We start from the raw sequence: 24,197 nt of genomic DNA on the forward strand, positions 1-24,197 counted from the left end.
GGCGACACGCGCCCTTCCGAGCGAATGGACTACATGCTTTCACTGCTCGGCGAGCACTCTCCGGCATTCCTGTTCCGGGAGCTGTTCCTCCGTCAGCTGCCTAACCCGGTACGCCTCGCCCTGGCAAGCACGACGATCACAGATCCCCGGGCCCTTGCCAGAGAAGCCGACAAGATCTCCGCCGCAGGTCAGCGCATCGCACCGGCGACATGGGACCCACCGCCGTCCGACGCAACACCCATGGCGCCCGAGCACCCGGCACGGTCGATGACCGAACTGCCGACGCAATTGGCGGCCGCTACACCGAGCCGACCACCTCCAGCACGACGACCGGGGCCTCCACCTGACCAAGCGTGGTGTTACTATCATGCCAGGTTCGGACAGAAGGCCCGGACATGCCGACCCCCGTGCACCTTCGGCAGGCCGGGAAACGGCCGGGCCGGCGTTCATTACCAGCCATGAGCTGGGCACACACAGCTGGGCCACACGGGCAACTTACTGTTCATCACGGATAAAGCGTCCGGACGGCGCTTCCTGTGCGACACCGGCGCCCAACTGAGCATCATACCCGCCTCTGACCAGGACAGGCAATCCGCGGTTTGCGGCCCCTCCTTGGTTGCGGCCAACGGATCGACCATCCGCACCTTCGGCCCGCGCAACGTCACCCTCTGCTTCGGCGGCCAACGCTTTGCTTGGACGTTTGTAACCGCAAACGTGCCCATGGCTCTGCTAGGCGCCGACTTCCTCTGCGCACACGGACTGCTGGTGGACGTCCAACGGCGTCGTTTAATCAACGCCGAAACCTTCAGCTCCCTGGTATGCACATTGAGCAGCTCCGCGCCGACCGAGCTGGCATGCGCCGTCCCGGCGGCGAACGAGTTTGCTCGCCTGCTCACGGAGTTCCCGGCCCTCACGCGGCCGACGTTTTCGGCCGTCGCAGTACGGCATGGGATCGAGCACCACATACCAACCACGGGCCCGCCGGTCTACGCCAGGGCCCGCCGCCTCGACCCAGCCAAGCTCGCCGTGGCGAAGGCCGAATTCGACGCGTTGGAGCACCTCGGCATCGTGCGGCGCTCCGATAGCGTGTGGGCCTCGCCACTGCACATCGTGCCAAAGCCGGGGGGTGGATGGCGCCCGTGTGGCGACTACCGCCGTCTCAATGACGCTACCACCCCCGACAGGTACCCGATCCCGCATATCCAAGACTTCTCCGCCCGTCTGGCGGGACGGGTCATTTTTTCGAAAATTGATCTCATACGGGGATATCACCAGGTACCTGTCAGGGCGGCCGACGTCCCTAAAACGGCAGTCATCACGCCGTTCGGCTTATTCGAATTCTTGCGGATGCCGTTTGGTCTCAAGAACGCGGCTCAGGCGTTCCAGCGCTTGATGGACGGCGTGCTGCGTGACCTGCCGTTCCTTTTCGTTTACCTGGATGACATCCTCGTCGCCAGCACGTCCCGGGCCGAGCACCTCCTCCACCTCCGAACACTGTTCGGGCGCCTCAGCGAGCACGGCCTCATGGTCAACCCGGCCAAATGCCACTTCGGCACGACGGCCGTTGATTTTTTGGGCCACCACATCACCAAGAACGGGGCCGTGCCGCTGCCAACCAAGGTCGAGGCCATCACCACGTTCCCGCGTCCCCGCACCATAAAGGCCCTGCAGGAATTCCTGGGAATGGTGAATTTTTATCACCGCTTCGTGCCCCGCGCTGCTCAACTCATGCGGCCCCTCTACGAAGCCCTCCGGGGCAAGCCGGCCAAGCACGACATCGCCTGGTCCGCAGCAATGGATGCGGCCTTCCAAAGCTCAAAGCGGGCCCTCGCCGACGCAACACTGCTCGCTCACCCGGTGCTCAACGCTCCCATCGCCCTCACCACGGATGCCTCCGACTACGCGGTGGGCGCCGTACATGAGCAATGGGTGAACGGGGTTTGGCAGCCACTCGCTTTTTTCAGCCGGCAGCTCCGGCCGAACGAGCTCAAATACAGCACGTTTGACCGGGAGCTCCTCGGTCTACACCTGGCCGTCCGCCATTTCCGCCACCTCCTGGAGGGCCGACCTTTCACGGCGTTCGTCGACCACAAGCCGTTGGTTTACGCCATGGCCAAGGTCACGGAGCCGTGGTCGGCCCGCCAACAGCGCCACCTCTCCGCCGTGTCGGAGTTTACCACGGACATCCAGCACGTCGCCGGCAAAAACAACGCCGTGGCCGACTGTCTTTCCCGGGCCAGCGCGAACGCGGTCCACCTGGGCGTGGACTTTGCGCTTATGGCGGCGGACCAAACCACCGACACCACGGTGCAAGCCCTCCGGGCGGCGGACACGGGCCTCCGCCTGGCCGACATCCCCTTCGCGGACACTGTCCTGCTCTGCAACGTCTCCCAAGGCCAGCCTCGCCCCATCGTGCCCGTCACCTGGCAACGCCGCATCTTCGCCTCCCTCCACGGCCTTTCCCACCCGGGCCGGAAAGCTTCCCAGAAGCTGGTGTCGGTGCGATTCGTCTGGCACGGCCTTCGTCGGGACGTCCGCGATTGGACCAGCACCTGCACGGCCTGCCAACGGGCCAAGGTCCACCGACACACCCAGGCCCCGCTGGCACCTTTCACCGTGCCCGAACGACGTTTCGACCACGTCAACGTGGATCTGGTGGGCCCCCTTCCCCCGTCACGGGGGTTCACACACCTGCTCACCATGGTGGACAGGACCACCAGGTGGCCGGAGGCCGTTCCCCTCGTCTCCACCACCACCGCCGACGTGGCGCAGACTTTTATCGCCACCTGGGTCGCCCGCTTCGGCGCACCGGCGGACATCTCGTCAGACCGCGGACCACAGTTCACCTCCGAGCTGTGGGGCGCGGTCGCCCGCAACCTGGGGGTCAAGCTCCACCGTACTACGGCCTACCACCCCCAAGCAAACGGGTTGTGCGAGCGATTCCACCGCTCCATGAAGGCCGCGCTCATGGCCGGCCTTCAAGACGGCGGTTGGGCCGACCGGCTGCCGTGGGTCCTTTTGGGCCTCCGCACGGCCCCCAAGGAGGACCTCCAGGCATCCACCGCCGAGCTTGTCTATGGCCAGGCGCTACGCGTCCCGGGCGAATTCGTGCCCGACGCTACCAATCCCTGGTCCGCAGCTCACCAGCGCTCGGACCTCCAGGAGACCGCCCGACGGTTTGCCCCCGTGCCAACATCCCACCACGGTGACCCCCAGTCCTACGTCCCCCCAGCACTTCGCACAGCGGAGTATGTTTTTGTGCATCACGACGCACATCGGGAGCCACTCCGGCCGCCATACGACGGGCCCTTCCGGGTGCTGCGACGGGACGACAAGTCGTTCGTCATCGACATCGGCGGCAGGTCGGACCGGATTGCGGTGGACCGCCTCAAGCCGGCGCACGTGGACGTCGACCACCCACCACGGGTGGCCCTTCCGCCGCGGCGAGGCCGCCCCCCGTCCACGGTGCCCCCCACTCGACCGCCCACCACCACACCGGACCCCCTCCCACGACCCGCCAGGGGTCGTTTCGGCCGGGTCATCAGGACCCCCCTCAAATTGACCCTGCCGGTGCAAGTCGATTCTGGGGGGACGTGTGTAGCGGCTACCGCTGGGTTTTCACAATCGCCTTGCACCTATCAAGGACGCGGAGCGATCACCATGCCGGGCTCGTCCAGGACGCCCGGGCAGGCTCGCCCTCAACTTGCCAGGCCGCAGCCAGGAGGCTGGGCCACGCCCCCTCTCGCCTTTCCTGGGCAAACGCTCCGGGATAATATGTATATATATTGCTGCCCGAAAAACGGGATTTTCAGAGTGCCTGAGTGTTTGGTTTGAATAAAGCAACTCGGATGAATTCCAGCTTTTTGTCACGTCCATTCTTCCGATCGACGTAGGAGCCCCAGCTCCTTCAGTATGGTATTTCTAAAAGTTGCGGACGAGTTGTGACACAACTAGGTGAATGAGTTGGTTAGGCGACACGAACGAGCTGATTAGATTTTGGTTCAGGTGCGAATCCAGATCCGGTATATCAGTGATATACAAAACATCAACTGTTCAGCCTGGTGGAGGTATGCTCTCTACCGAGTGCTGTTCTAGTTATTAATGCGTTTCTCTCTGTACAGTATCTGTTGGATTAGCCTGAATGTGGTAGCCATCATGTGCAGAGCATCAGGGTTTTCATTATTGGCTTAAAGACTACGTTGACTATTCCAACCATTATTTTTTGTATATTTTATTATCGGTCATTGTTCACACATTCGTATTTATATGCAATAATAGCCTTGCTTATCTCATTTAAATACCAAACTAGTTTAACTCAAGTCGCCAGCGAAGGCAGCAAATCTTGCAAAAAGTTGGTGTGTAAAACAGTGTTTCACTCCATTTTAACTTTCCCTCAAGTTGCTTCAAATAACTGGTTTACCATAAAGGTGATTCAAAGTGATCCTACAGCTTTCCTGATGTGTGACGAGAATGATGGCCCCTGCCATGTGATCGCCTCCGTTTTATGATTAAATGATTTGACTTTTAGTCTTGGGTCTTGGGTGATGGGTGGTTGGTGGGCAATTTACTTTAGTGAAAAGAAAAAGGCTCCACGTGTGCATTGGTCAGTTGTTGGTGATAAATGTGCTCTTTCACGATGTCTCGCCCTGTCGTTTACCCGCGACAATCCACAGGAGCTCAAACTCACCGCCTCACATGGCGCCGCCACCCACGGTTTTTCTCCCCTGACATTTCCATACCTCCCTCAACAAATGGCCCTTTCCGTAAGCTGACCCCATGAGTGAGCTTCCTGATGAAGATGCAATAAAATCCTGCATCATCTCCATTCACTATGACAACACAAATGCTGCCCACAGACCCATGTATAGAGCCTGTACTCTCAAAAAGGAAGAGAAAAGGGAAGACACTCCTTCTCTCATCTCCCTTGTTCTCTATTTATTTTCTCCAACTCCTAGCACCAGCATGACAAGGAACCTTTGGAAATAAACAGCGACAGACAGATGGAGTCAGAGGCAGACATGGAGATTGTTGCAATCATCTGCAACTTCAGTTCAGCATACAGAACAGAACCAGGAAGTGAAATGTGACAAATACATCATCTGTCTACCAATTATCATCATGAATCGATCAAGACTCCTGAGAAATGCATGCTATGAAATGACAAGAGGCAAAATCATAGAAGCAGCTGTTACACATTTTATTAAAGAAGGTGCAAAGGGTCGGGGGGGGGGGGTTGGGGGAGTTGAGAGAGGAAGAGAAAGATCCAAAAATTGTCAGCAAGACAAAAAATGCTAATTTATTTAGATTTCAAGACTTTTGCCTCGGCCTGCATACTGTTTGATTCCACATTTCATGCCGAGGTTACTTTTGAGCAAATTATTTACTTGCCATCACTGATGTCAGATTGGATCAACCAATCAATCAGATATCAGATTGGCTTGACTAATTGGGAGATATAAATCTTCAAAACCAACAACGTGTGCCACATGGCATTTTAAGGATGAGAAAAAAAAAGAAGAAGTATATACAGGGTTGTAGCCTGGTCTTGGCTTAGCGGCTAGGGTGCCGGCTTGGGATCCTCGGATCCTGGGTTCGAATCCCAGTCGATCGCCAAATTAACACCAGGGGGGTTGACTCAGCCTGTCATCCTTCCGAGGTCGGCAAATTGAGTACCAACTTGCTGGGATGAATGATCACGGTGTGCACCCCGACCTAGAACAGGTACACCATATCCCCACGCATCGCAAGAGGTGACCAAGGGTTGGCGTCAGGAAGGGCATCCGGCCATAAAAAAAACATTGCCTCAAACAGGGAACCATGATTGTCATGGGGCCCGCAAGGCTAACCCCCACCCCAGCAGGGAAAATGGCCTTAAAAACGATCATTCATTCATTCATACAGGGTGAGCCAGAAATAGTCATTTTTGAAATTAGTGTGAAGGAAATAAAAAATTGTATTTCAAAATACATTCATTCATGATATTGAAGTACATAACATGCATTTTTATTATATATATATTTTTCTGATTTAGTTTTATTTTTTGCAGGCAAAACACGAGTGACCATGTGGAACTGGTTGGGTGAAGAACGCGCTTTCGCTATCAAATCTTTTTACAAGAATAATGATGCGCAACTGCTGCACAACGTCAATTCAAACTCCATTTCAATGTTCAACATCATGGAAATGTGCCATCTGATCGTGCTATCAAGTCATGGGTTCAGAAGTTTGAGAGGACCGGTTCAACTTTAAAAGAGAAACCGCCAGGAGCACCCAAATCAGTAAGAACGGCACAAAACATGGAGCGTGTAAGGGAGTCAGTTTTGAGAAGTCCGCATCGCTCCAGCCGAAAGCATGCATCACTGCATCAGCCTTAAGAATTTCTTACTCGTCACTACGCCGCATATTACACAAGGATTTAAACTTTTATCCCTATAAAATTCAAACTGTCCAGGAATTAAGCCAAGACGATGAGATTCCTCGCAAGAATTTTTGTGCGGGTATGTTTGGCCATGTTGCAGAACGTCATGAATAATTGGCGTCCAAGATTGGAGGAATGTGTCAGACGAAATGGTGCGCATCTCCTCGATGTTATTTTCCACAAATAAATGGCATGTTATGTACTTCACTTTCTTGTAAGAATTTGCTTTGAAATACAACTTTTTATTACCTTTACACGAGTGTTAAAAATAACCATATTTCTGGCTCACACTGTGTATGTATTTTTTTTGGACTTTGTAACAAGAGATACACATTTGGTAAGGCCTTCGACTTTCAACAAGACTTTGCAGCACAAGCTGCTATGAATTACACTTCGGTCATTTTATTTCATTAATTAAATAATTATTTCCCATTACGGCAAACTGTCAAAATATATGTACAATTTCAAGCACATTTTTCTCAAATGTCAAGGTTACCATCAAATGCTGCAAAATAATGGGCGAGATCTGTTGTGAGGTTTGCAGGTAATCGTCGAACAATGGATGTCCGTGTCCAATCAAAGGTGTGTTCTCATTGTTTTGTTGTATTTCATAAATCAGTTAATGGTCTTGGTATGCCTAGGTGAAAGGTGTGGATTGGTGAGTAATTTAACCCAACCACAGGTAGGCCCAAACACCTCTAACACAGTCATGACATGTCTCAAGGCATTTCCAAGACCACAAGGCCATTATTGAGTTTGGTAGTAAATGCTGGTAAAGGTAATGTCCAATAAAATTGATCTTCCCTTGGAAAAAGGTTAATGCAAAGTGAAACAGAAATTGAGGGAAAGGATCACGACGAGAAAAATAATTGACGAAAAAAAAAATGCAGCATTCCTTTTAATTCCCAGGAGGTTTTAACGCTCTAGTAAAGCACTACAAATTGTAACATTAAGTGAACAAGCATTAGAATGATTAATAAAGGTCGTTGCAGGTAACGAAAGTTACTTAAGTCGTTAATTAAAACATATGCGTTGCTTGCAAAGGTTAATACAGTTTGTCGGTCATTATAAATAAATTATTAATTGATCTTCAGATAATAGCACCATGTTTCACAAAGCTGAAAGCACAATTATTACATCCACATAATTATAGGATCATAAATTAGTTAGGACATTTCCGAAAATGGTACACCGCAGTGGATGGTTTCGATGAACGGTCTTATGATATTCACTTAATGTTGTAATCATTGTACTATTGTGGTATTGTTGTTATAAAGCCTTACAAACGACTCGTCGGTGAAAATATTTATTCGACATCGTCATAAGTGTAAATATAATTTCTTATTAATATCACTTTCTCCATCGTACTTTAAATTATCCCAGTAAAATTAGAGGAGATCACGCAGACATTCCTACTATTTTGGTGCTGCACAGAAATGGCCTATATGTAGTTATAGGAACCACAGCAGCAAAAAGTTATAGACTCTTACTTCACACAGACACAGACAGACACAGACACACACACACACACACCTTGAAAGAAGGCAATCCTACGGATGATGCCCTTAAACCACATGTGGCACACTGACCTAGTGGGCATGGTCTTGCCCTTATTCGACGAGTTACCAGGCACTTATTTGTGACTTCAATATGTTGCTTTTTCTTCAGGATCTCTGACATGTAAAATTGACAAGAGCACATGTTGTCAGTTGTTGTCTGGCAAGAGCACGAATACGTAGCGGCATCGCAGTTCGCTTTGTCCATCTCCACACTCTTCCAGCTACAGACTACAGACATATAACTCCTGATTGCGTTTCATTCTCCAAGATTATCTTTCCTGAGCTATAAGTAGTGGATAAAAAAATTGGAAACACCAATGTAAAGTCACTTAATAGGGCGTTAGGCCACCACATGTGACCAGTACGGCCTGTATGTGCCATGGCATAGTGTCCACCAGCGTCTGGAATTCTGCAGGAGGGATGCGGCACAATTCTTCCATGGGAAGGTCTGTCGACTCACACCTGCTTGTGCTTGATGGGGGTGGGAACGCTGTCTCAGATGTCGTTCCAGAATATCCCATAAATGCTTCATTGGGTTCAGATTTGGTGACTCAGGTCATGACATATGGATAACATCAGTCATGCTCATCAAACCATTGGGTGACCACACGTGCTCTTTGGATGGAGCATTTGGGGGGGGGGGGCGCTTTTGCAGCCATGCTAGCCATAATAATATGCAACCAAGCCTGTGCAGAATTTTTATACATGACCCTAAGCATGCTGGGATGTTGTTTGCTTAATTAACACATATGGCACCTCCAAGTGGAAGCCATTGCTTCGTGTCCCTCATTTACCCAGGTGTTTCCATTTTTTTTGTCCACTACCTGTACAGTGTACATGAACCAGTTGGCTTCATCAATATTAAACTTCTTCAGATCTTGTCTCACTTTGTCTCTTCATCTCAGCTTGGTTACATGTGCTGGGCGGCATTGTGGTGACCATCCAGATAGGAGTTTCCTTGGAATGCGGTTTCCTTCAATCTGGGCAAGCGAAGTGTTCTGGTTGCAATAATATCTTCGAGTAACTTCTCCAACTCAAATTGTCTCCCTACATGTACACTACTAATATACCTGTCCATTATTGAGTGTTACTGATACCTAATATATCTCGGAGGCAGCTGTTGTGGAAGGCCTCAATCTTCCTGGAGACATATATTTTGTCGGTCCACGTCTCAATCCCATACAACGGCAAAGTAAACTAATCCTTTGTCTTCAGGAAAAGATCATTGTCCCTGAGTACAGGTCTGTGTAGTGCTCCAAACATTCTGGAGGTACAGACATTCCCATCTTCTACATCCTTTGTGACACCACCATGCGATTCATTTATTGTCCCGAGGTATCTGAAGTCAGTCACTACCTTGATGGTTTCTCCTCTGATGTATAGTGCCTGTAAGTCCTCCTCATCCTCACATTTCGCCCTCTTCCAGCACCCTCGTTTTTTGCATGCACATCATGAACCCCCACTCAGGTGTCACCTCATCAATAATGTGTGTTGCTCTATCTATACTCTCTCTGGTTGTCCTCACTGTAACTGCATCATAAGCAAACAGAAAGTCAGTCATTGTAGTCCTTTCACCCACTAATCTAGCACTACCTTTGTACAGCACATCTACCACAGAGTCGTCATCATGTCCTCCAGCTCTCAATCACCAAATTGAAATACACACACAGAGATACACACGTACATGTACAGACACATACTTCAGTGGGTAGGGAGGTCAGGAGGATTGTTTTACATCATCATTGTTTTTCAGAACGAGGTAAAGTTAGCTCGTTGTTCTTGAGCAACCCTAAAGTATAATGTTTTAAAAAGTTAAATAACTACCTCACTCCATGAAACGTGATACCTCCGCTTTGTGGATACCCCCATTGAAATACTAAAGTGTGACTCACTGACCAGGAGAGTGAAAACTTATTTGTCGTTTTTCACCCAAAAAATAATAAATTGTTATAATAAAGATAAGAAACTCAGGAAGTCCAAGAGGTCACTTGGCTCGAACTAAACACCTATGCTGCATCCCCATCCGAACAATCTGGCAAAGCCAATTGCCGGCAACCCAAAAAAAACAAAATAAAGGATACTCCATTATATACAGCTCCGAACCCCCCAAAAAATGACATCATCCATGCAGGATTTTAAAACAGTAATTTGAACAATTCATGAACTTTTAAAATATACTTCCTGGTCCTTAAATTCACAGAAAGTTTCATATTCACCGATTGCTTGTTGTGCTCCTCAGAGGATTTGTCATCAACATGCTACTGACCCTGGTGTGCTTCCGCACTGCTCACCGTACACAAGTCACCATTGTTTTAGTCAATCATACACGTTCATAAATACAGTGCTATCATGGGGGGAGGGGTCAGCATCACAGTTTACATGTCAGGGACATGCAAAGATTTCAAGTGTTGACGTCGATCAGAACGAGGCCTTGGTTGAAGCAAACGTGGTATTAATGAGGAGATCATGCAGGGGTGGGTTATCCCAACTGATCTCATCCCTGGTCTTCCTGCCTCTCACTCCCACCCAAAGCTTGCTCTCTTTAGAGATGATGGTCTTGCCGTGGTCAGAGTCACAAGGCAAAAGGGGCCGTAATGTCCCCTCGTCTTCCTCAGTACCTGTGGCAAAGGCTCGAGGTTAAAACAAATAGTACAAGACGCACTCGCTCTCCACGGGAGCCACAAGGAGGGGGTCACGTTGTCATCTTTATGATTATTAATACCATAGCAGATTACCTACCCTATTGGCGATCTTGTTCCAAGCATGTATCACATTGTTATAACACATCCCGTTATTTGGGTGGTGTATAGGCAACAGACCGCTGCCTCGATCGCGCCCGAAAAACAAAATTAACCCGGGTTACGGGAAACATGCGCATGCGCTTGAAGTGAAAACATGCGCTGCTTATGTGTATGTATGTATATATATATATATGCAACACATTTTGCTTGTAAGTCATTGCAATGCCTCTCAAATTCTGCTGATTTATTAGTCTTTACAATCAAACCAAGTGATTTGGCTATAAAGGCTATTATTTATTTATTGATTAATCAATTAATCGATTAATTATTTAATTATTCAATTAATCACTGATTTTTTATTTTTTTTAAGTTACAGATTCGGATAAAATGGTGGTGGTTTATGTATTCTATCAGTCAATTGATTAATTGTTTAATTATTTAATGACTATTATTTATTTATTTTCATTATTAGTCATTTATTTATCTTCTTTCTCATTTGCCCAATATCTCAGGCACCTTTTGAGCTGGGAAGCTAATATTTGGACACGATAGTGACCAAGTGATGTGGCTATCAAGGATATTTTTGATTTATTGATTAATCAATCAATTGATTAATTATTTATTGATTAATAAATTGATTGTTTAATTTTTTTATTAACGACTTATTTAATTACATTTCTAAAATATACATCTTCGGATGAAGCACTAGTGGTTTAGTTATGCTAATTGCCAATTGATTAAGAAAATATTTTATGACAATGTTTTATTGATTTTAATTATGCAATTAATCAATCAAATAGTGCACACCTCTCCCTCCCAATGCAGCACCAGAGGCGCCCCGGCAATGCCGCGCTGTAAGATATTTATTTATTTGGCATGGGGGCGGTGTACTTTGAATGTATCTGTACTTGTTTTTGTGTTGTTCACTTACCTGGTGATGCGACAGTTCGAAGCAGACGCGTAGCGTCCTGTGTAGCGGACATCACAGCGCACGATGTTGTTTGTATAATCAGACTCCCGCACTTTGAAGTTTGGATTCACGCTCACCTGCAAAACAGGTGATTCAAACCATTTAACAAGAATCACGATAAACAAAAGTGTCACTTCATAGTCCAATGCAGATTTTAATGAAGAAACTACACAGTCTTATCTGTTCAGGAAAAATGCATAATTTGACTTTGATCAGTTTTGCTGGTTGTCTCATTAACTAAGAAGAGTACCCATCCCAAGTGATGGGAGAAGTTAGCGAAAGTATCCCTCTCCCCTTCTCCGCCTCCCCCACCCCCACTCTCTCTCTCTCTCTCTCTCTCTCTCTCTCTCCCTCTCTCTTTGTCTCTCTCTCTCTCTCTCTCTCTCTCTCTCTCTCTTTGTCTGTCTGTCTTTCTCTCTCTAACACCAACCTCTCCTCTCCTTTCCCTGCCTCCCCCACACTCTCCCTCCCTCTCCGTGTTCTCTCTCCCCCACACTCTCCTTCCCTCTCCGTGTTCTCTCTCCCCCACACTCTCCCTCCCCTTTGTTACTTATATTTTATATCTGATATACTATACTCATTACAGAGTGCCGATGCCACCAAAGCAGCTTCCAGAGCAAGGGTTACACTGGGTGGTTTTCCATTGCCTTTCCAGCAGTAGTTCGGGCAGGAATTTGTAATTTGTTCAGGGTGCCGGCGATAACTCGCCCACTCTTTGTGAAGGACACCGTGGGGATCTTTAATGTCCACCAACTAATGTCAGAAGACTGGATGACCAGTTTAACGTTCATCGGAGGGACGTCACACATTGATGATATACCCAGTTTGTCAAACACCAGGATGACCGTTTATAGGTGTGTCAGGTTCAAACCCATACTAGACAGCCTAGAGGACAATGCACGTACCTCAGAGGTCATCCTGTCAGCCCAGGTCGTTCATTAACACCATGTTAGTAATCAAACTGCGATTCCATGTTGTACCGGTATTCGTTACTATCCGATAAATTGTGAAATACAAGTAGAATCCAAATCCAAAAGAGATCGCGACCAATGTCCCTGGACGGCGTAAATTAAAATCAGATGTACTCGTACAATAATTATCTTTTAAAAATGAAAAAACCTTATTCTTTATTTCAGATGAAATCCTATTTCATTTTTTTAATCACTTTTTCCTAATTTTCTTCCGATTTCACTCAAGATTTCGACATAATTATTTAGGCCATGAGTTCCTATTGTGAAATATGGAATGAGATTTCAAATATCAGCTTTTAATAAGCCCATAGGATAGATTATTCAGTCTTGCCAGTAGCCAATCAAATTGCACCTCACCTCACACACAGCCAATCAGAGCAACAGGGAACGCACGAACGGACAGCCATCCTTGTCATGTGGGTGTATTATACACTACCGGTCAAAAGTTTTAGAACACCTCAATTTTTCCAGTTTGTATTGAAATTTATGCAGTTTAATGTCCAGTGAATAACCTGAAATGGTACAAAGGTAAGCAGTAAACTGCTCAAGGTTAAAAAAAAAGTTTAGCTTAGCAAAAACGGGAAAATAATGTAAATTGCACAGTTATATTGTAAAAAAAGGGCCTTCTTCAGGGAACAAGTAATGGGTTAACAACTTACAGCTGTTCTGCAGAAATGTAAGTAAATTAAGCCTTGAAAGTTGATGCAAACAATTCCTACAGGTGTCCCAACCTCTGCTGATTACTTGATTACAAACCCCCTGTCTGTATAAAAACAGTATTGGAACAGACTGTTATTACACCCTCTGAAGCATTATTTGGACAATATTGCACTGCAAGAAGTAGTATATTAGAAACTGGAGGAAACTCTGACAGGAAGAGGTCTGGCAGACCCAAACCCACAACAGAATCAGAAGACATGTTTCTGAGAGTCAACAGCTTGCGTGATAGGCGGCTCACAGGACAACAGCTTCAAGCACAGCTTAACACGGGTCGAAGTAAGCAAATTTCAGTTTCAACTGTGAAGAGAAGACTTCGAGCTGCAGGTTTGACAGGTCGAGTGGCAGTAAGAAAGCCATTGCTGAGATGGCAAAATAAGAAACAGAGGCTTGCCTGGGCCATGAAGCACCGCCAGTGGACTACTGAAGACTGGAAGAAGGTCTTATGGACCGATGAATCAAAATTTGAAATCTTTGGTTCATCACGCAGGGTTTTTGTAGTCAGGGGTTCATCCTACAGCAAGATAATGACCCTAAACACACCTCCAGGCTATGTCAAAACTACCTTCGATGAAAAGAACAAGGCGTTAGGCTTCAAATCATGGAATGGCCAGCACAGTCTCCAGACTTAAACCCCATCGAGCTGGTTTGGGATGAACTGGACGGAACGGTGAAAGCAAAGCAACCTACAAGTGCAACACATTTGTGGGAACTTCTGCAACAGTGTTGGGAAGAATTTCCCGAACAATATTTGATTTCCATTGGAGAAAGAACGCCACGAGTGTGTTCGGCGGTTATATCTGCAAAAGGTGGCTACTTTGCTGAGTCAAAAATTTAAATTTAATTTTGTTAAACAAAATGATTTTATGATATTTTTTTAAATCTCCAATTGTTTATTTGTTCTATGCTTAATTTCAGAGTAAATGAGACATTAAACTGCGTAAATTTCAATAAAAACTGGAAAAATTGAGGTGCTCTAAAACTTTTGACCGGTAGTGTATATACTATATACATATATATACATATATACAGTGCATTCAGAAAGTATTCAGACCCTTTGCTATGACACTTGAAATTTATCTCAGGTGCCTCCCATTTCTCTTGATCATCTTGGAGATGTTTCTACACCTTGATTGGAGTCCACCTGTGGTAAATTCAATTGATTGGACATGATTTGGAAAGGCACACACCTGTCTATATAAGGTCTCACAGCTGACAATGCATATCAGAGCAAAAACCAAGCCATGAGGTCGAAGGAACTGCCTGCAGAGCTCAGAGACAGGATTGTGTCGAGGCACAGATCTGGGGAAGCCTACAAAAAAATATCTGCTGCATTGAAGGTTCCCAAGAGCACAGTGGCCTCCATAATTCTTAAATAGAAGAAGTTTGGAACAACCAGGACTCTTCCGAGAGCTGGCCGCCCGGCCAAACTGAGCAATCGGGGGAGAAGGGTCTTGGTAATAGAGGTGACCAAGAACCCGATGGTCACTCTGGCTGAGCTCCAGAGATCCCGTGTGGAGATTGGAGAAACTTCCAGAAGGACAACCATCACTGCAACACTCCACCGATCTGGGATTTATGGCAGAGTGGCCAGACGGAAGCCTCTCCTCAGTGAAAGACACATAAAAGCCCGTTTGCAGTTTGCAAAAAAAAGTACCTAAAGGACTCTCAGACTGTGAGAAACAAGATTCTGTGGGCTTTCATGTGTCTTTTCAGGCTTCCCCAGATCTGTGCCTCGACACAATCCTGTCTCTGAGCTCTGCATGCAGTTCCTTCGACCTCATGGCTTGGTTTTTGCTCTGATATGCATTGTCAGCTGTGAGACCTTATATAGACAGGTGTGTGGCTTTCCAAATCATGTCCAATCAATTAAATTTACCACAGGTGGACTCCAATCAAGGTGTAGAAACATCCAAAGATGATCAAGAGAAATGGGAGGCACCTGAGCTAAACTTCAAGTGTCATAGAAAAGGGTCTGAATACTTATGTCAATGTGATATTTAAGTTTTTTCTTTTTAATAAATTTGCAAAACTTTCTAAAATCCTGTTTTCTCTTTGTCATTATCGGGTATTGAGTGTAGATTGATGAGGGGAAAAAATGAATTTAAACGATTTCAGCATAAGGCTGCAACATAACAAAATGTGAAAAAGTGAAGGGGTCTGAATACTTTCTGAATGCACTGTATATATAACAACACACAACAACAGGCATTTTAAGGCCATTTTCTCTGCTAGAGTGGGGATTAGCCTCCAAATGTTCATCATAGATACCAGCAACGGTACCCACCCTATGGGCGGGGCTTCAATAGGGAAGCCCAAATGAAAAGGCAAATATCAGAAATTGAAGGCTTTTTTTATTTTAAACGATTCATATAAACATTCGTTGAATCATATCACACGCAAATCATCAAAATCTAAACAGTACATGGCGCCCATTTAAAAAAAAGATTGAATTCTGCAAAACGGAAGCAGCCGCTACACATCTTTCTCAGTCGCACGTTTATGTGTGAAGAGTGCGCGCCGAATCTGTAACACGGAAGCGGCCGCTACACTTGTTTCTCAGTCGCTTTGCACACGCTGCCATGTCACTTCGGAGCCGTACGTTTATATAGGAAGAGTTTGTCAGGAGTAGATCTACTCTCTCCTGGTACGTAGAATAAACAGTATTTGTAGAATTTCAAAAAAAGCCGCATCACTGTTCATATCGGTAAATATTATTCTATCGTGTTTGGAAAAACTGGAAAATTGGAAAAACAATATAGCCTATTTTACTCCCAGGGGTCCCAGAAAAACCCACCCAAAATATCGTTGCGATCGGGAGAGCCGTTTTTGCGGTACCTTCGAACGGACGGACGGACATTTGATGAATTATAGTAAGATATATATATATATACTAGTGGGGTCACCCGTGGGAATTCCACGGGCATGGACGTGTGTAACATTTGGACATCTTGATTTAGATGCTGCACATTAAATTTTACAAAATGGTTACTGGCAATTCATCAGATCCAGAAATGGTGTAATGAACACAATTTATTTATTTCACATAATATGTGTGCCCTCACTCCTCTCCACCTGGCACTCTCCTCTCTCCACCCTCACGCCTCTCCAATCCCACTCCTCCTCACACTCCCCTCCAATACCTCCTCACACTCCCCTCCAATTCCCTCCTCACACTCCTCAACAATGCCTCCTCACACTCCTCTCCAATACCTCCTCACACTCCTCTCCAATCCCTCACACTCCTCTCCAATCCCTCACACTCCTCTCCAATCCCTCACACTCCTCTCCAATCCCTCACACTCCTCTCCAATCACTCCTCACTCTCCTCTCCAATCGCTCCTCACTCTCCTCTCCAATCGGCCAACACTCTCCAACCCCTCGCTCCTCACTCTCCAACCCCTAGCTCCTCGCTCTCCAACCCCTCACTCCTCACTCTCCAACCCCTCGCCCCTCACTCTCCAGCCCCTCGCTCCTCACTCTCCAACTCCTCGCTCCTCACTCTCCAACCCCTAGCTCCTCACTCTCCAACTCCTCGCTCCTCACTCTCCAACCCCTCGCTCCTCATTCTCCAACCCCTAGCTCCTCACTCTCCAACCCCTAGCTCCTCACTCTCCAACTCCTCGCTCCTCACTCTCCAACCCCTCGCTCCTCTCCAACGCCTCACTATGCACGCTGCACAGTGGAGAGCATTGCACACAGGGGAGAGGAGGAAAGGATCACATACAGGGGAGAGGAGGAAGCATGGGGTGGGAAGTGAAACTTCTACCTTTACTTGGTTGACTTCATTTGATTTGAATTGAGAGGGTGGAGGGTGGAGAACCCACCTCGACTCTTATTCATTTATAAATTTGAAAGTATCGAAAACACTTAGCTTTACAAAGTATAAGCGGATTAAAACCAAACGTTATTAATAAATTGTAGGAGCTATGCTCCAACGTAAATCGGAAGAATGGACGCGACAAAAAGCTGGAATTCGTCCGAGTTTCTTTATTGTGTCAAATCAACTCGGGAACTCTGAAAAGCCCGTTTATCGGGCAGCAATATATATACACATTATCCCGGAGCGTTTGCCCGGGAAAGGCGAGAGGGGGCGTGCCCGGGCGTCCTGGACGAGGCCTGGCAAGTCGAGAGCGGGCATGCCCGGGCGTCCTGGACGAGCCCGGCATGGTGATCGCTCCACGTCCTCGGTAGGTGCAAGGCGATTGTGTATACCCAGCGGTAGCCGCTACACACGTCCCCCCAGAATCGACTTGCACCGGCAGGGTCAATTTAAGGGGGGTCCTGATGACCCGGCCGAAGCAACCCCTGGTGGGTCGTGGGGGGGGGGGGGTCCGGTGTGGTGGTGGGCGGTCGAGTGGGGGGCACCGTGGACGGGGGGCGGCCTCGCCGCGGCGGAAGGCCCAACCGTGGCGGTTGGTCGATGTCCACGTGCGCCGGCTTGAGGTGGTCCACCGCAATCCGGTGCGACCTGCCGCCGATGTCGATGACGAACGACTTGTCGTCCCGTCGCAGGACCCGGAAGGGCCCGTCGTACGGCGGCCGGAGTGGCCCCCGATGTGCGTCATGACGCACAAAAACGTACTCCGCTGTGCGAAGCACTGGGGGGACGTAGGACTGGGGGTCACCGTGGTGGGACGTTGGCACGGGGGCAAACCGTCGGGCGGTCTCCTGGAGGTCCGAGCGCTGGTGACCTGCGGACCAGGGACTGGTAGCGTCGGGCACGAATTCCCCCGGGACGCGTAGCGCCTGGCCGTAGACAAGCTCGGCGGTGGACGCCCGGAGGTCCTCCTTGGGGGCCGTGCGGAGGCCCAAAAGGACCCACGGCAGCCGGTCGGCCCAACCGCCGTCCTGAAGGCCGGCCATGAGCGCGGCCCTCATGGAGCGGTGGAATCGCTCGCACAACCCGTTGGCTTGGGGGTGGTAGGCGGTAGTACGGTGGAGCTTGACCCCCAGGTTGCAGACGACCGCGCCCCACAGCTCGGAGGTGAACTGCGGTCCGCGGTCCGACGAGATGTCCGCCGGTGCGCCGAAGCGGGCGACCCAGGTGGCGATGAAAGCCTGCGCCACGTCGGCGGTGGTGGTGGAGACGAGGGGAACGGCCTCCGGCCACCTGGTGGTCCTGTCCACCATGGTGAGCAGGTGTGTGAAACCCCGTGATGGTGGGAGGGGGCCCACCAGGTCCACGTTGACGTGGTCGAAACGTCGTTCAGGCACGGTGAAAGGTGCCAGCGGGGCCTGGGTGTGTTGGTGGACCTTGGCCTGTTGGCAGGCTGTGCAGGTGCTGGTCCAATCGCGGACATCCGGTCGAAGGCCGTGCCAGACGAATCGCGCCGACACCAGCTTCTGGGAAGCTTTCCGGCCCGGGTGGGAAAGGCCGTGGAGGGAGGCGAAGATGCGGCGTTGCCAGGTAATGGGCACGATGGGGCGAGGCTGGCCTTGGGAGACGTCGCAGAGCAGGACAGTGTCCGCGAAGGGGATGTCGGCCAGGCGGAGGCCCGTGTCCGCCGCCCGGAGGGCTTGCACCGTGGTGTCGGTGGTTTGGTCCGCCGCCATAAGCGTGAAGTCCACGCCGAGGTGGACCGCGTTCACGCTGGCCCGAGAAAGACAGTCGGCCACGGCGTTGTCTTTGCCGGCGACGTGCCGGATGTCCGTGGTAAACTCTGACACGGCGGAGAGGTGGCGCTGTTGGCGGGCCGACCACGGCTCCGTGACCTTGGCCATTGCGTAAACCAATGGCTTGTGGTCGACGAACGCCATGAAGGGTCGGCCCTCCAGGAGGTGGTGGAATTTGGCGAACAGCCAGGTGTAGACCGAGGAGCTCACGGTCAAACGTGCTATATTTGAGCTCGTTCGGCCGGAGTTGCCGGCTGAAAAAAGCGAGTGGCTGCCAAACCCCGTTCACCCATTGCTCATGTAGGGCGCCCACCGCGTAGTCGGAGGCATCCGTGGTGAGGGCGATGGGAGCGTTGAGCACCGGGTGAGTGAGCTGTGTTGTGTCGGCGAGGGCCCGCTTTGAGCTTTTAAAGGCCGCGTCCATTGCTGCGGACCAGATGACGTCGTGCTTGGCCGGCTTGCCCCGGAAGGCTTCGTAGAGGGGCCGCATGAGTTGAGCAGCGCGGGGCACGAAGCGGTGATAGAAATTCACCATTCCCAGGAATTCCTGCAGGGCCTTTATGGAGCGGGGACGCGGAAACGTGGTGATGGCCTCGACCTTGGTTGGCAGCGGCACGGCCCCGTTCTTGGTGAAGTGGTGGCCCAAAAAATCAATGGCCGTCGTGCCGAAGTGGCATTTAGCCGGGTTGACGATGAGGCCGTGCTCGCTGAGGCGCCCGAACAGTGTTCGGAGGTGGAGGAGGTGCTCGGCCCGGGACGTGCTGGCGGCGAGGATGTCGTCCAGGTAAACGAAGAGGAACGGCAGGTCGCGCAGCATGCCGTCCATCAAGCGCTGTAACGCCTGAGCTGCGTTCTTGAGGCCAAACGGCATTCGCAGGAATTCAAATAAGCAGAACGGCGTGATGACGGCCGTTTTTGGGATGTCGGCCGCCCTGACAGGTACCTGGTGGTATCCCCGTATTAAATCGATCTTTGAAAAAATGACCCGTCCTGCCAAACGGGCGGAGAAGTCTTGGATGTGCGGGATCGTATACCTGTCGGGGGTGGTAGCGTCGTTAAGGCGGCGGTAGTCGCCACATGGGCGCCAGCCGCCCCCTGGTTTTGGGACGATGTGTAGTGGCGAAGCCCACGCGCTATCGGAGCGCCGCACGATGCCGAGGTGTTCCAAAGCGTCGAACTCGGCTTTGGCCACGGCGAGCTGGGCTGGGTCGAGGCGGCGGGCTCTGGCGTAGACCGGCGGGCCCGTGGTTGGTATGTGGTGCTCGATCCCATGTCGTACTGCGACGGCCGAAAACGTCGGCCGCGTGAGGGCCGGGAACTCCGTGAGCAGACGAGCAAACTCGTTCACTGCCGGGAGGGTGCATGCCAGCTCGGTCGGAGCGGAGCTGCTCAATGTGCATGCCAGGGAGCTGAAGGTCTCGGCGTTGATGAGGCGACGCCGTTGGACGTCCACCAGCAGTCCGTGTGTGCAGAGGAAGTCGGCGCCTAGCAGAGCCATGGGCATGCTTGCGGTTACAAAAGTCCAATTAAAGCGTTGGCCGCCGAAGCAGAGGGTGACGTTGCGCGGGCCGAAGGTGCGGATGGCCGATCCGTTGGCCGCAACCAAGGAGGGGCCGCAAACTGCGGACTGCCTGTCCTGATCGGACGCGGGTATGACTCTCAGTTGGGCGCCGGTGTCACACAGGAAGCGCCGTCCGGACGCTTTGTCCATGATGAAAAGTAAGTTGCCCGTGTGGCCGGCGCTCATGGCTGGTAATGAACGCCGGCCCGGCCGTTTCCCGGCTTGCCGAAGGTGCACGGGGGTCGGCATGTCGGGCCTTCTGTCCGAACCTGGCATGATAATAACACCACGCCTGGTCAGGTGGAGGCCCCGGTCGTCGTGCTGGAGGTGGTCGGTGCGGCGCAGCGGCCGCCAATTGCGTCGGCAGTTCGGTCGTCGACCGTGCCGGGTACTCGGGCGCCATGGGCGTTGCTTCGGACGGCTGTGGGCTCCAGGTCGCTGCTCCAATGCGTTGGCCTGCCACGGAGATCTTGTCGGCTTCCCTGGCGAGGGCGCGGGGATCCGTGATCATCGTGCTTGCCAGGGCGAGGCGTACCGGGCTAGGCAGCTGACGGAGGAACAGCTCCCGGAACAGGAATGCCGGAGAGTGCTCGCCGAGCAGCGAAAGCATGTAGTCCATTCGCTCGGACGGGCGCGTGTCGCCGAGCTCGGGCAGGTCGAGCAGGCGCCGTGCGCGTTCCGCTGATGAGAGGGCGAAAGCGTCGAGGAGGAGCTTTTTAATCGCGTCGTATTTGTCAGCGGCTGGCGGGCTCTCGAGGAGGCTCAGGGCGCGGGCCGCGGTGGCTGAGCCGAGTGCTGCTACCACATGGTGGAAGCGGGTGTCGTCGGCCGTGATGCCTCGCAGGGCGAACAGGGAGTCCGCATGGGTGAACCAAACCGCCGTGTGAGCCTCCCAGAAGGTAGGCAGTTTGAGGGCAACTGCCGTGTCCATGTCGGGTCACCAATGTAGGAGCTATGCTCCAACGTAAATCGGAAGAATGGACGCGACAAAAAGCTGGAATTCGTCCGAGTTTCTTTATTGTGTCAAATCAACTCGGGTACTCTGAAAAGCTCGTTTATCGGGCAGCAATATATATACACATTATCCCGGAGCGTTTGCCCGGGAAAGGCGAGAGGGGGCGTGCCCGGGCGTCCTGGACGAGGCCTGGCAAGTCGAGAGCGGGCATGCCCGCCTTGCCCGGGCGTCCTGGACGAGCCCGGCATGGTGATCGCTCCGCGTCCTCGGTAGGTGCAAGGCGATTGTGTATACCCAGCGGTAGCCGCTACAAAATATTGTATTCCATAGTTGGTCGACATTATTATGCACATTTTTGAAGTACTGTATTGTTTAATTACATAGTTGGAAAAGAGTTGAATCGCCTTAAACAAACTCTGTATGTAACCCCAGGAATATGGAAAAATATAATTTGACTTCAGTTCGATCCCGAACTTCAGTATTCAGTCGCTGTACTTTTACCAAGTAATAATATAAATAACGAAGTCCTGGGAACGTTTCTTCTCTCCTTCGCCTCTCCTTCCCTCTCTCCTTCCTTGCTCTCATTCTGCTCTCTCATTCTCCTCTCTCATTCGCCGTGCCCACAAAAGTCAACACATTCAAAACGGCTGTTGGAATACATTTTGCCGATTTTCTCAACTTTAGCTGAAACTGAGACTTGAACCATCCCAGCGACTGTGATGGTGAATTAGAGTGGCCTTTGAAAATGCATTTCGTTCTATAAACGGTAACTTTCATTGAATTTTCTTCCCGAACAATGATGGAATGAATGCCAGTTTAAACAGGATTACCTTTACTTCCATATAATAATGATGAATGAAATAATAACGAAGAAATATCTGTCGGCAATTTCGCGTCTGTGGCGATACGTGAATGAAGCTATGCTCCTCTCTCCACATTATTGTGACGACGTATAAATTAAATATTTCATCATGACGATTGTCATCAAATGGAAAAGTCCGCCACGAATTTTTAATACATCTCGCCATTTTCCCGTCCGTTATTTTAGGCGGTGTATGACAGACAGTGCTGCGATTTTAAAAAATATATCTCGGCAATTTCCCAAGTGTGCGTGAATTTTCTCAATTATTTTTGACACCGAGTCTAAAACCATCGATAAAAATTAAATCAGATGGTGAATTCGATATAAAATCGTGAGGGTGACTCAATGAATGGACTTTAGTTTACAGGCCTTTGAGAAATCATTTCGTTCTATAAACGGAAACTTTCATGGGATTCTCTTCCCGTTTTTTTTTCAACCGAGTCTAAAACTATGTCAGTGACTGTTAAAAATGAAATGATATATCGAATTAGAGTTTAAATAAACCTGTGTGAGAGAGAAAGACAGCACGGGCCTAACTAAACAGGCCTCAAAGCTATTCGAGTTAATAAAATGGTGGATATTTGTTTACATGAAGCCTCTCCAAGAATGGGTGGAGCTACTCTGTAAACGGAGTAAGCCACACCCCCGGACAGACAGACAGACAGACAGAATCACCGTAGCCTATTATAATAAATATATATATATAATATATATATATATATATATATATATATATATATATATATATATATATATATATATATATATATATATATATATATATATATATAACCGGTATATATAAAATATGCCGCCCAGCTATGCCAGGGATGCCTGTGCCCAGTGTCCTGTCACAGATTAGGGGAGGAATTCAAAATCTGGCCAGTGTTGTGACAAATAAATGGCCTACTCCCTTCAAAAGGTACCATGTGGTATTGTATTTCCACAATCAAGCTGGGAGGCAGCGAGCTTCCTCCCCTCTCCCAACCCACTTTTCTCACCCCCAGCCAGTCGCCCAAAAGACAGCACATTTTACTTGGTGCGATGGACTTGCATACCCACCTGCATCAACATTGATGTAACACACAGGTTTGATGAACCTGCATCAGGATTGATGTAACACAGGTGTGACGGACTTGCATACCTACCCATCTGCATCAATGTTGATGTAACAGGTGCGATGGGCGGCATTCCCCCTTTCTCATATAAAGCGGTCAAGCAGATCCAACACTTTGTCGTCGTCGTTCCTGCACTCTCAACTAACCTTTAACCTTTCCATCGAGTAATCTCACCGATGAATAATCACTGGGTCACCTATCACAGTATTTGTATGTAAGAATATGTCAATGAATGAAATGTTCAGGCAGAAACTCTTCAACATCACTATGGTTACAATCCGTAAACAGTTTTCCAAACGTTACATTTATTAAGAGCGACCTTACTGCCAAAAAAAGAAAGTGGTTCTTGAATGGAAATAGTTTAAAGAAAATGATGTTGTTGCAAAACACCAGCTCCGAGCACTTTCACTGTGCTCACAAATAGGAAACAGTTGTCCATCGTTCGACTTCGAAGGATGTGGAAAATGTTACAGAAACATGATGATTACACACCTTGTTCTGTGGGCTTGGATCAGTGTGCTCACCTCCTGCACATCACCTCTGATGGCACTCTTGTTTCACATGAATTGGACTCGAATCCAGCGGCAGATAAAAATTGATGCAAAAAAATAAATAAATAAAAAAGAGTTCGAAAGTGGAAAGTTTCTGAATGAGGCACAAAAGCAGACGAAGAGCTCTAGAGATTTGTTTTTTTAATACATGATCAACC

The 24,197-nt window shown here is 49.5% G+C and overlaps 1 protein-coding gene across 1 annotated transcript in view; it reads right to left on the reverse strand.

Moving 5' to 3' along the window:
- Positions 1–5,759: 5,759 nt before the first annotated feature.
- LOC137429085 (protein-lysine 6-oxidase) overlaps positions 5,760–24,197 on the reverse strand; it is a 63,343-nt gene continuing 44,905 nt past the window's right edge. The window contains exons 8-9 of the mRNA XM_068119104.2: positions 11,650–11,765; positions 5,760–10,595 (exon numbers count right to left, since the gene is read on the reverse strand). Of these exons, the coding sequence (XP_067975205.1) occupies positions 10,589–10,595; positions 11,650–11,765 (123 nt within the window). The 3' untranslated portion in view covers positions 5,760–10,588. The remainder of the gene's footprint in view (positions 10,596–11,649; positions 11,766–24,197) is intronic.

The sequence above is a fragment of the Myxine glutinosa genome, chromosome 6 (assembly GCF_964187855.1).
Source record: "Myxine glutinosa chromosome 6, kmMyxGlut1.1, whole genome shotgun sequence".
NCBI classification, from domain to species: domain Eukaryota; kingdom Metazoa; phylum Chordata; class Myxini; order Myxiniformes; family Myxinidae; genus Myxine; species Myxine glutinosa.